Consider the following 13,194-nt stretch of genomic DNA (forward strand, 5'->3'; position numbering starts at 1 on the left):
CGTGATTCCTTCCATTGGTATCCATCCTTTGAAACATTCAAAAGAAGCAAAACTGAAGTTGAATTTCTGGTAGATATTTATAAGAATACAATCTTCATGTATTGGAAGAAATAAGTTAATTTATATGAGAACATTTTATTTAATTCTCGTCACAAAAATAAAAGAGTACATTTCGTAATTTTTTTTTTGTAAATTCTTTATTTGAAACGGCTTATACCTTTAGGCTTAAAGGAGCCAAACTCGTTTTGTTTGATATAGTTCACTTTTTAAAGAAAAAAGAAAACAGATAGGGAAATATGAAGATAAAATAAATTATAGACGTAAGTCAATAGCTTTTAAAAAAAAGTTTATTTCGAATGCGAACGCGGCTAGAGGGAACTCGAGCGGTGGAACAAATTGACATCTGCTTCGAGGCGTTGAGTATGTCTGGTTTAAGCGATTCACATACATTTTCATCAAATGTGGTTCGTCGCATTAAATCGCATTCGCCGTTTCGCATCGCATCGCACTCACTATATCATCGGCCTAAGGAATAATGATTGGGCATGAGACGGGAAAATACACGAATAAAATCTCGACTCAGGTCCAATCTATTAAGCCATGGTTTAAGGCTCACCCTTGGGATAATCGAGTGCAGCCACCGACCCAACTCATCGTAGTCCCATTTGCGCTGCCAGTTGACAAGAGAGTCCCGATCATAGGAGAAAAGATTAAGTGTGTACACAGCATTGAATCGCATTCGCCGGTTCGCATCGCATCGCACTCACTATGTCTTCGGCCTAAGTTAGGAAGGAGAGATGAAACATATATGTGTGTGTGTATGTGATTTATAAATCAAAGGAAAGTGCCATAAAACAAAGGATTTTTTCCTTTGATTTTGGGACAAATAAAAATTACTTAGATTCAAAAACATTTTCCTTTGCTTCGAAGAAATGTTTTCCTTTGAATTAAAAAAAAATTTTTTTTACTCAAAATCTGAAATACTTTAATTCATAATTTCAAATCCCTTGAATCTATAGCATTTTCACTTGATACTATAAAATTTTCCTTTATTTCCAAGTTATTTTGATTTTTAATTGAAACCATTTTTTCTTTGACCTTATTATTTGATCTTTATATTTTCTTTCGTTTCTACAAAAATCCAGTACCACCATCAATTTCTTAAAAAAAAAGAATAATAAATTTATTTAAAAAGTAAACAAGACACAACTGAATGACAAAAATGCTTTCTCGAAAACAATGAATAGAATGTCGGGAAAGAAATTGTGGTCATAAATAATACTCACTTCTAAACATGCTAAGCGAATCATTTAAACCGTGAAGCATTGCACCTGCTGGTTGGGTGTATGTCGCCGTATCGGATCGTCTTGGAATTCCACAGCTTCCAACTTGATACCTTCCTTGGTACCAATCGTCGTCGGCTGAATAAAGTTGACCTAATACAAATCAAAAACTTTAATAATTTAAGATCAGATAATTTAAAAACAAACTCACCAAAAATCCTCCACGCTATTGAGCCGCCACAATGTTATGGATGTTTCAAAGAAAACTTAATCAAAAACAAAGAATTTGTTCATTGATTCTGGCAGAAATAGTTTTCTTTTGATTTAAAGTACAGTACTTTTATTCGATTTTTTCAAACATTGACTTGAAATAATTTTCTTTCGTTTCGATATGTGTATACTGTGTATAAACTACAATCGAAAAAGTACTGAAAGTCAAGTTCCTTAGCCACAGCAGTAGTTATGCAAGTTTTAGAAAAATTGTCAATAAAAATTTCTCATGTATAAAGTTTTTCGTAGAACAACTCTTGTTCGCTATCACAAAACTAAGCTTCTGTGAAAAAAATGGGTTCTAGAGGGTTAAAACGGTTGAGACTATTGAAGGAAAACACAAAAACGAACAAACCAACAAACAGAAGTTAATCTCTTAAACATCAATGAATGACTTTTCTACTATACATACATACAATCAATCGAAAAGCTATCTTTATAAGAAAAGATTTGATAAAAATATGTTTTTTCTTATTTGGATTCAACTTTCAATTTGTACAAAAATTTGCTGTACTAGTGGGCAGTTTCAGAATATTGTTTTTGATTCGAAAAAAAAACTGATGTAAAACCAACCAGGCATTAAAGAACCATCAGTTCATATTAACCACGTCTTGCTGGAACATGCCTATGAGAGATTTTTTTCCAAGAACTCCTATCGCATGCTCTTCCTTGCAACTTACTCAAATGAGCTCAAAGTTGGCCAGAGTGTTTTTATAAAAATGAATGAAGATCAATCACTATTCGTCACGTTGTGAACTGCAAAAAAACGCAAAAAGTGAACTCTTAGGTTAATGTACAGGTATGGTGACTGTTTCATTATCTTTTGCTTCCAAAATTTAACCCAGAAACGTAACCGGATTGAACCAACATTTTCGTTGTATGCACATGTTCACACACAAAATAAGGCGCCGAAAGTTGTAAACCATTATCTTCCTAAATGAGTGATCCACACAGCGAAACGCTATATGTTTTTTCTGTTGAGTAGTAAATGAATAAACTTTGAATATTAAAATTATATTTAAATACACAGCTGTTCGGATTAATTAGACCCAATACGCTTCAACAACCCATCTTAATTTTAATTCCGATATACTGAAGAACTGCGATTATTGGGAAACCTAGAATGTTTCATGAAAATAAAAATCAAATAAACGAGAAAAAAAACTAAAATTCTAATGTTCTAATGATTTCACCGATTCACACGCGTTTTCCCTTGACCAAATTTTGACCGTATCACCCTTGCCGAAAGGACGCAAAGCCGGAAGAATGTTTTGCGGAATAATTATTGGGCCGAATGGTCGTTAGGCGGAAAGGTCTTTAGGCATCATTAGGCCGAATGGTAATTTGACCGAATGGTCATTAAGCCGAATGGACACTAAGCCGAATGGTCATTATGGCGAATGTATGCTATGCCGATAAGACATCTTAACGCTTGTTTGCTTGTTCAGGTGAATGGCTGTTAGGCCGAATGTTCGTTAGACCGAATGGATGATGGGCCGAATGGACGATTGACCGAATGTTCGTAAGGCCGAATAGTCGAATCCGGCCTTATATCCATTCGGCCTGATGACCATTCGGCCTTACAACCATTCGGCCAAATAACCTTCGGCCTTTTGGCCGATTCGGCCTAGTGACCTTAGGCCTAACATCTTTCGGCCTATCGAACTTCGGCCGAATGTCCGGGCCCATCCAGCTTGTCGCCATCGAAGTGTAACGTCAATATTCTTCTAGATACTGTTAAGGATCTCTTTGTAGAGTACTTTGATTGAAGTTGTTCAGACCAACTTTGTGCCTCGCCAGTTATCACAATTCTTTAGATCTCCTTTCTTCGGGACCTTAACAAGGATTTCACTGGTCCAGCCAGCCGGGGAAGTTACAGTATCCCAGACATCAGCAAATAGACAGTACAACATTTGTGATGACACGACAGGGTTGGCTTTGAGCATTCAGCAGAATGCAATCAATCCCAGATGAACTTCTTTCGCTTGCAGCATCTTGGCCGGCTTGTATCCCACAGAACCTTGTATCTCGTGAAAATTGCGCTAAAATCCCAAAAAGGAGTAACTGTGGGTCAGGTTTTGCTATTGAGTAGCTAATGACATCTTGTTTCATACATATTGCCTACATTGCATTGCATACATTTGCACAGATTTTCAAGAAACCAACAAGCCAAAACATGACAAACAAACATAACAAACTCAAACAGAATTTGAGAATTTTGAGCTTATGTGCAAGCTTAGAAACGTTTGAAAATCTCCAGTTATTGGCTGTTTTATTTTAAAATTAACGGGAAAACATTGTAGCTAGTTGTCACATGCTTTTCCCAGCTTAGTGTCACAACTAAACTAGGTAGGTAAGTTATTTCCGGGACTTAAAGCTAACATTAGGTCAACATTCAGTTCCGGAAATAGCTTACCATTTTCATTTTAGCCGTGACAACAGCTGTCGATCTTCGATGGTTCACAAAAACGATAACTCAAGCAGATTGCGATCCATATGGCGGGTATTTTACAACATTTACACACGACCCGTCGATGCCACACGACAATTAACACAGTCAACGGTCACCCCAATCTTACCGGCACTATCCAGTTGTTTGTTGATTTTTTTTCTGGTACCTACGGTGAGATGTATTCGTTTAGGCACGCCAAAGTACCTACAGAGCAAGTACCACATCTGATGTTGTGTACAGTAAATTAATTAAAATTGTCTACCGACTGGCACACATCTGAACGATCGTAAACCAATTTAAAACCAAGATAGGTAAAGCCACGCAACCGCTGAATGACCAGAGTTGATAGATGCATCTCTGAACGGTATCTCGCACATCCTGGTGTCTAATTTTCTAAAACCTTTGTCAATGGGATTTCATCGTTCGAACATTCGGGCACGTCGCGTTTCGGATGCTGGCGCGCGTTTTCTGGTACGCGATAGAATACATCAACATCGGGCAACAGGTGGGATTCGTTAGAGCCATCGCAGCTGAAATTGACTTCGAATGGTTGCTCGGTTGATTGTTGACATCGTTAGTTAGACTGGGAATAGTTTATTCCGGGTAGTGCGACGGCGCAGAACCTTCCGTCTGCTGCCATTCACCGACGGGATTCATCACGAACTGTCATATAGGGGAGGGTTTATTTTTCTACCAATCTATCAGATTTACATCTACTATCCATCTAACTCGACGGTTCTTGTGTTTTGTGGCAAGTGCATTTCGTTTCAAGGAATAGGGGATTTTTTAAGTCACATTTGCTGCTAAAGGTTGTGAATATAATCGAAAAAGTGATAAATCACAGTTTGCGGGGTCGAAGGGCCAAAACATGGTAAAAGATATCATTCTTACTGATAGAGAGCTCTATCCAAGCCATCAGATACCAGAAGGTAAATGGAAGATCGATTTACAAAAGCTTATTCTAGTTAATTGGCACAATTTATCATTCATCAATCGATTGCCCCTTGACTCACCTACGCGCTGCAAATTCATATGGAATTCAAAGCTATTAAGGTAATTTAGCATAATGGTTGTCGGCCTATCGCGTATACCGTATACCTCTGTCTGCCTAACAGACAATGTAATGATTTACAACGGTAAACAATCATCTAAAGAAGCCTTTTTTTAACATTCTAGCATTCTGATTAGAACCATATCCTCATAAAACATAACAACCCTTTATCTCTTACTGCCACCAATTGCTCTTTCTGGTTTTATTGTTGCAGATAATGAACTCGATTATCGGGAGCAGTTTCCGGACATACGACCTCTGTTGAGGCGTCAATTCCAAGGTATCTGGACCCGAGAAAATGCAATCCGACGATTCCCGGTCCTCCAGTGGGGTCCTCAGTATTCGCTGCGAAAGCTCGGCTCTGATGCCATAGCCGGTATAACAGTTGGCCTAACGTCGATACCGCAGAGCATAGCCTATGCCGTAGTCGCCAATCTGGAGCCCCAATACGGGCTCTACTCCAACTTCATGGGATCGTTCATTTATGCCTTTTTCGGCAGCGTCAAAGAGATCACAATCGCTCCGACGGCCATCATGGCGCTGATGGTGCAACACAAAGTCCTACAGCTGGGGCCGGCTGGGGCCATCCTGTCTTCATTCCTATCCGGATGCATTATACTCCTCCTCGGATTGCTGAACTTTGGCTTCATCGTGCAGTTTATCTCGATGCCGGTCATAACGGGATTCATCACGGCAGCGGCCATCACCATCATCAGCAGTCAGCTGAAGTCGCTAATGGGCATATCTAGCCCCGGCAAATCTAGCGAATTCATCGATTCGTGGAGCAACATCTTCGAAAACATCGGACAAACGAGGCTGTGGGATTCCTTGTTGGGATTCGGATCGTTGGCGATTTTGATTTTTCTAACCGTAAGTAACGTTTTTTTCAAAAACAGAAATCGCAGAAGTCTCTCTTATATTTTAGCATAAACCTGTATTCTAGAGATTTGTAGCAAATGAATTTTATCAAGAACTTTTTGTAAACATCAAAAAGTTATAGAAAAACTAGGTTGAAAACCTGATGTGACATTTTTGAAAACATGTTTTTCGTTCCGTCGTCACATCACGCTGGAAAATGGGCAATTTACTGAAAAAAAAAACATTTGTTTAACTTTATAACGCAACAATGAACCTGATAAAATATGTTTTGTGTAAATTTTCATGTGTTGTTCTATTTAAATCAGGTTTTACTGACAGTAGGTACATGAAGCGAGAGTATTGCTAATGAAACGCTTGTATTTCAAAATGTTAACGCGCTTAGCTCTGTGTGAATGTGAGTATGTTTGCATGAGTGTATGTATGTATGCGTGTATGCTGGATCTCCAAACCGGAGTTTTCGTCAACTTTTTTTTTTGTTTTTCTGGCATATTTACATTTTCGTGTTATTCATCCCCTCCCAGTTTTCGTCAACAGCAGCGCCAGCGACATTCGCTGACGACATTTCATGGTGACCAGACATCTATCAAACATCTTCCATATTCGGACTCTTTAAGCTTAGTAAAGTTAACCTACGTTATCCTACGTCAATCGCAATTTGCGTCAGTCTCCAACTCCTTTGCAAAGCACTCATTATCCGGGCCAGCCCATCACTGACTGCCTGCCATGTGTTGATGTCATCACACATCTTCTGCAACATGTTGTCCGCTGTCGTTTCTGGTCCGCAGGCGGCGAATATGTTGGCACGTTCCTCTTCAAATCTTGGACAATAGAATACCACGTGTTCGGGTGTCTCGTCCACGTCACCGCATGTTAGACAGACCGGCGAGGCCGCATGTCCGAACCTGTGGTGATACTTCATGAAGCATCCATGGCCAGTCAGGAATTGCGTCATGTAGAAATCCACTTCGCCATGCTTTCTCTCCATCCACTCTTTGATGTTTGGGATCAAACGATGGGTCCACCTTCCTCTTTCTGAGCTGTCCCACAGCTGCTGCCAGTTGGCCATGGATCTATCTCTGGCTCGTGTTCTCACGTTTTGCGTGCCTCTATTTTCGTAGCAATATGAGTCCTCCACCAACAAAACCGAGATGGGCATGACTCCCGCTACAACGCATGCAGCCTCCGACGAAACGGTGCGGTATGCACTGATGACCCGCAAATTCATTCGCCTCTGTACACTGTTCAGCTTCTGCTGGTTACACTGGATGTTAAGACCAGATTTCCAGACCGCCCCTCCATATCGAAGGATTGACGAAACTACACTCGAAATTATCCTTCGCTGACTACTTCGGATCTCCGAGTTGTTCGCCATTATCCTCGTGAGTGCGGCCGTTGCTGTTGCCGCCTTCTTGCACACATACTCTACATGGTTTTTAAAGCTGAGCCGGTCGTCAATCATCACACCCAAATATTTAAGCTCACGCTTTGATTCGATAGTGCATGATGCAACTGTAATCCTGCCTGTTTGCGGTGAAATCAGGTTTGATATCAGGACCATCTGGGTTTTGTGGTGAGCCAACTGCAAACTTTTGGAGTGCATCCAGCTCTCTACCGCATCTACAGCCTCTGAAGCTCTTAGCTGGACGATTTCTGTAGAGTAACCCGTCGCTAGTAGCACGACGTCGTCCGCAAAACCAACCAACTTTAATCCCTCTGGCAGGCTCAATGTCAGCACCTCATCATACGTAATATTCCACAGAACCGGGCCCAGTATCGACCCTTGCGGCACTCCAGCTGTAACATCCATTTCCTGAAATCCTTCGCTCGTCATGTATAGAAGCTGGCGGTTCTGGAAATAGCATTCCACTAATTTGCAGAGATATTTCGGTATCTTCATTTTTATAAGCGAAGAAGCAATCGCTGCCCAGCTGACACGATTGAAGGCGTTACGCACGTCCAATGTTACTACCGCACAAAAACGGTCCCCTCTTCTCTTCTTGAGTCTGGCTTTATCAGCCGTTTCGATGACAGTTCGAATAGCGTCGACTGTGCATCGCCCTTTTCGAAAGCCGAATTGATTGTTGGACAATCCGCCTTCGCCCTCGGTGTACCGCTGGATACGATTCAAGATCACCTTTTCCAGAATCTTTCCAACCGTATCCAGTAGGCATATTGGCCTGTATGCCGATGGGTTCCCCAATGGCTTTCCTGGTTTGGGCAGCAGAACCAGCTTCTGCCGTTTCCAAATATCTGGAAACATTCTTTCCTCTATACAAATTTGCATGCGTGTATGCTGGATCTCCAAACCGGAGTTTTCCTCAACTTTTTTTTCTGGCATATTTACATTCTCTTGTTATTCATCCCCTCCCAGTTTTCGTCAACATCAGCGCCAGCGACATTCGCTGACGACATTTCATGTTGACCAGACATCTATCAAACATCTTCCATGTGTCGGAACCAAACAAAAGGAAGGGTTGCCGATTACCGAGGTGTTTGCTGAATTGATATGACATTTTTCATCGTCGCTGGTTGGCAAGGTTGCCAATTACCAGCGCGAAAACTTCGGATGGCAAACGCATTGACAATATGCGCCCGCGCTCGCCTGTGTGTGTGTGTGTGTGTGTGTGTGTGTGTGTGTGTGTGTGTGTGTGTGTGTGTGTGTGTGTGTGCGTGCGTGTGTGTGTGTGTGTGTGTGTGTGTGTGTGTGTGTGTGTGTGTGTGTGTGTGTGTGTGTGTGTGTGTGTGTGTGTGTGTGTGTGTGTGTGTGTGTGTGTGTGTGTGTGTGTGTGTGTGTGTGTGTGCATACAAAAATGAGTCATGGTGCCACTTAGGCTGAGAAATAATCGACTCATTACAATTCATTTAACCTGAAAATTGACATTTGTAAGATAAAAATGCAGTAGTGGGACTTTTATATATTTTTGACGTACCTGGAATACTTATCAAGTTATTAGAACCAAATTTGACATGGAGAGATATTAGGGTACGTAAAATGTTTCTTAAATAATTTAGCATCCCGCTGAAGATACAAAGTGCCAAGGGGGGCTTCCATAGATTTTTTTGCAAAACTCGAGAACAAAAAGAAAACATTACGGAAGAAAAAAGAAAACATTACGGCCTGGATATTGGAATACCAAAAATAATTCTAAAATTATTCTGTGCATTCATTCCAGTGAAGAAACAGAAACGAAGAAAGGGGTATGTCATACATTTTTTTGAATCCCCTTTATTCTGCGCCGCGCGTGAGGTGACAATAGTCGAATCACCCTAGTCACCCGATTCCAGTAGTCGCTTTGGGTGAGAATCGTCTTTTAGAATAAACTTGTTGAGTTCTTATCCTAATCTTGTAGTCACCTGGGCATGAACCTCTGTCACATCGGCTTCGAGAATAAGGGGACAAGACTCACGTGACTCCGACTCGATTCGACTATCGTCACCTCACGCGCGGCGCAGAATAAGGGGGAATAACTCGAGAACTTATCTAGCAAATCAAACCAAATTTGGCATGGGAAAGTATATGAAAACGTTAAATATTTTATTTCTAGACCCCGCCCGTTTACCAGTCGGAGGATGAGATGCGAGGAGGGGCTTCCATATGTATTTTTTTTTATTTTGGGTGACTTATGGAACACTTATCAAATGAATGTAAATTAGGAATAGAAGAGTATAAGACTACGAAAATTTCATGTTCTTGTGTTCAGGATAAGCTGGCCCCCTCTCCACCTCTTCACTAATTGTAACATATAAAGGGGAATTCTAGAACTAATCTAGCGAATGGACACAAATTGAGCATGGGAATGTATTTGGGTGCGAGAGATGTTTTTATGATTATTCAAAACACTTCTTCTCTTTTCCAGTGGGAAGAAGGAACAGGATAAAGGGGGCTTTTTTGTCATATCTCGAATATTGCTAAGGCGAAATATTAGAGGCAAATTTTACTAGAGGTCCCACACGCCTTACAATTAGAAGGTTCCATACAAACATTTATTGCTTAGTTCAAGAACTACAAATTTTGTTGTAAAGCTCAAAAATAAATCAAGAAAGTGAAAGCAAACTGTCCATGGAAGTGTTTTCCGATACAGAAAATGTTTCTTTGATTGTTCGGGAACCCTTCTTTTCTTCCAGGAGATGGACAGTCTTTTTAAGATTTTTTTCTGAATAACGGAAAACTGAATCATATTTTGGTTACATTACGAGGTTTCCAAAACTATAAAGTTTCGTAAAAATCGGTTAAAGCGGGCCATAGACTACACTACATTTGTACAAATGCGATGAAATTCGATAACATTCTGGCGCTTTGAATACGATTTGCAAGGTGTATGGCACTGCTTGAATTGACACTAAAGAGCGGATTAGGGGTTAAGGGGGTGCACTTTCGAATCATTCGAACAGGTTGATATTTTTTGACTGTTTAATTCACACATTTGTTTTTATCTTTATTACAGCTTATCAAAGGGCGCGGCTCAGGCCGATGGCGGAAAGTAACCAAAAACTTATGTCTGCTTCGTAACGCTCTGATCGTCATCAGCGGCGGAACGTTGGCTTATATCTTTGCCAGCCGAGGTCAGCAACCTTTCCGGCTGACCGGAAAAGTAGCCTCCGGTTTTCCTCCCTTCGCCGCTCCGCCCTTCTCAACCATCTTCAACGGAGAACATTACAACCTGTCGCAGATGCTGAGTATTTTGAGTTCGTCGCTGATTGCAATTCCCATGATTTCGATTCTGGAAATAGTATCAATTGGAAAAGCGTTTTCCAAGGGCAAACCCATCGATGCTACTCAAGAGATGATAGCGTTGGGTTTGTGCAACCTGGCAGGATCCTTTGTCTCGTCGATTCCAACGACGGCTTCCTTCGCTAGAACGGCCATTAATAGTAGTAGTGGAGTGAAAACACCCTTCGGAGGAGTATTCACTGGCGCATTGGTAATCGCCGCACTTGGCTTGCTTACCGAATATTTCTACTTCATTCCAAAGGCTACGCTATCTGCCGTGATTATTGCGGCCATGGCTTTCATAATAGAATACCGCGCAGTAGCCGAAATGTGGCGGGTCAAACGAATCGATATTGTTCCCTTCCTAGTGACCGTTATAGCTTGTCTGTTCATGGGCCTCGAATACGGCATTCTAGTGGGGATAGGAGTTAACCTTTGCTTTCTGCTGTACCTCATATCAAGACCCAGAATTGATCATCGGGTAATTACAACTAACTCTACAACGGCTCTCATAATCAAACCAACCAATGATTTGGCTTTCTCATCGGCGGAATACCTTCGTGAAAAAATTATAAAATTGGCCTCAAAGCATGACGCCAACCTCGTAGTAATTGATGGAGAGTTGATCAAGTATATCGATTCGACAGTTGTCAAAAACATGTCCATCACCGTCAAAGATTTGAAGGCCCAAGACCGAAGTGTACTTCTGTGGAGGTGGAACCGAGAGGTGCAGTATTCGTTGTACCGATATAAGAAGGAGCAATTCATGCCTCTGTTTAGGGCTGACGAAAAGGCAGACGAATTGATCAGCAGCTGGCGAAGGGCGAACGTCTCCGAGGGTGTCGTTTGAGTGATTTCTATTGTGATATTATCTAACTAGCCGCACACACTCTTAAACTTTCTTTTTAAGCAAATGTACTAGCCAAAATTTGAGTAAATAAACTTCAAACTTAAAAAGATTAGTTAATTGCTACACATATCCATTTTTCAACACATTCCAGTTCATCCCGAACGAGCTCTGGTACTATCAATGTTGATTTTGACCGCCCTGGATTGTTATTTTTAACTCAAACCCTTCCCTGATAAGCCTATCAAAAAGTTCAAAAGGCGTAGTGCTGAGATAAGAACGCAAGCATTGTTAGTGAAGTAACCATGATACCCTAAGGGCATATCTGGGAGGAAATTTAGACAATTTCGGTCCCTGGTTGTCTATGATAATTTTGTTCAAACAAAACGTGAATAAGCTGAATAAAAAATCTTTAAAAAACATTATTTTTGTATTATATGTGTATCATATCATAGCCGTAGGAACGGAGGGGGGGGGGGGAGGGTTTGGGCGTTAAACCCTCCCTATAAGGGTCCGAAAAATGCAAGCGAGGTATTCTACTCTAAACTCAAAATTTTAAATTCCTTATCAAATTTTGATGATTGAGGTTATTTAAGAGTAACAATCTTGACTCAGAACTTAAGCCAAAACCTCGAAAACGAATTTCTAGTTCAGAATCCTGCTATACAATTTACAGGGTCCGGCAATTGAAGTGCTACATTGAAATAAACATATAAATTTTGATCAAAACAAAAAAAACTTTTTATTTCAAATTCATTCAATTTCTCTTGAAAACAAGTTGCTTTTTCAAAATTCACGACTTGTTCGCCCTTGAGTTTAACCACTCGCCGCAGACGGTCGAGCAATGCATCGTATGAGGCCCGCAGGTGTTCTTGTGGTATTTTATCTCAGGCTGCCACGAGATGTCGCTTCAGGACCTCCACACCTTCATGTTTCTTAGAGCAGACTTCGGCCTCCAACATACTTCAAACAGCGAAGTCCATAGGATTCAGGTCTGGCGAGCTCGCCGGCCACTCGGAGCTCGAAATGAACCCTGGAAAATGTTGCGCAATCCAAAGTTGGGTTTTCTTCGCTATGTGAGCCGGCGCCGAGTCTTGTTGGAATCCCTGGAACCAAAATGTAGACGTGCCCGACTTCGATCCGATATGTTGAGATCTTCTGCCAATTTATTGGCACTACTACGAGGATTTCTCTTAAGGCGCTTCTTGACGATCTTTGTCATGGCAGGTGTCACCACAGTAGGTCTCCGTCTCGCACCATACCGTTTTTTGGCACTTCCGGTCTCCAGGTATCTTTTAACTGTAAGATATACAAAACTTCTGCACACACTTATATCGGACAGCTCACGAACTATGTCCTTCTGCCGTTTGCCAGCTAGGAACAAGGCATCCACAGCGCTACGTTTCTGTTCGAGATCCTTTTTTCCGGATAACACCTGATTACAAAAGTAACACTTACATCCAATGATAGCTAAGACTCAACGTAAACAAAGCGACGAGGGGTCGTTCAATACTGTTTCGTGTGCAACGACATAATTACTGTTGAAGATCTTGGGGCGTTGTATTTTTGTACAACACTGTTTCTATTTCAGCCGTATGTGATAGAAATATTGCTAATTTTGCATCACAGCATGCGAAAATACAACACGTGTTGTAAAAAAAAAACAAGGAGGCCACAGATCTTGAAAATATATTTTTGCAT

General features: G+C 41.1%; 1 protein-coding gene across 1 annotated transcript; it reads left to right on the top strand.

Moving 5' to 3' along the window:
- Positions 1-4,277: 4,277 nt before the first annotated feature.
- Positions 4,278-11,605, top strand: LOC129740434 (sodium-independent sulfate anion transporter-like). Its single transcript, XM_055732103.1, has 3 exons — positions 4,278-4,934; positions 5,271-5,926; positions 10,381-11,605. Exons 1-3 carry the CDS (start codon positions 4,874-4,876, stop codon positions 11,494-11,496), a joined length of 1,833 nt encoding a protein of 610 aa, XP_055588078.1. The 5' UTR covers positions 4,278-4,873; the 3' UTR covers positions 11,497-11,605.
- Positions 11,606-13,194: the final 1,589 nt, after the last annotated feature.

The sequence above is a fragment of the Uranotaenia lowii genome, chromosome 1, assembly GCF_029784155.1.
Source record: "Uranotaenia lowii strain MFRU-FL chromosome 1, ASM2978415v1, whole genome shotgun sequence".
In the NCBI taxonomy this organism is placed as follows: Eukaryota; Metazoa; Arthropoda; class Insecta; order Diptera; family Culicidae; genus Uranotaenia; species Uranotaenia lowii.

What these genes read in the sequence shown, in the direction of transcription:
- LOC129740434 (XM_055732103.1), top strand. Translation starts at nt 4,874, where the DNA reads ATGGTAAAAGATATCATTCTTACTGATAGAGAGCTCTATCCAAGCCAT. An exon ending in AAGCCATCAGATACCAGAAG is followed by an intron (nt 4,935 to 5,270) that starts GTAAATGGAAGA and finishes TTATTGTTGCAG; the next exon opens with ATAATGAACTCGATTATCGG. An exon ending in CGATTTTGATTTTTCTAACC is followed by an intron (nt 5,927 to 10,380) that starts GTAAGTAACGTT and finishes TCTTTATTACAG; the next exon opens with CTTATCAAAGGGCGCGGCTC.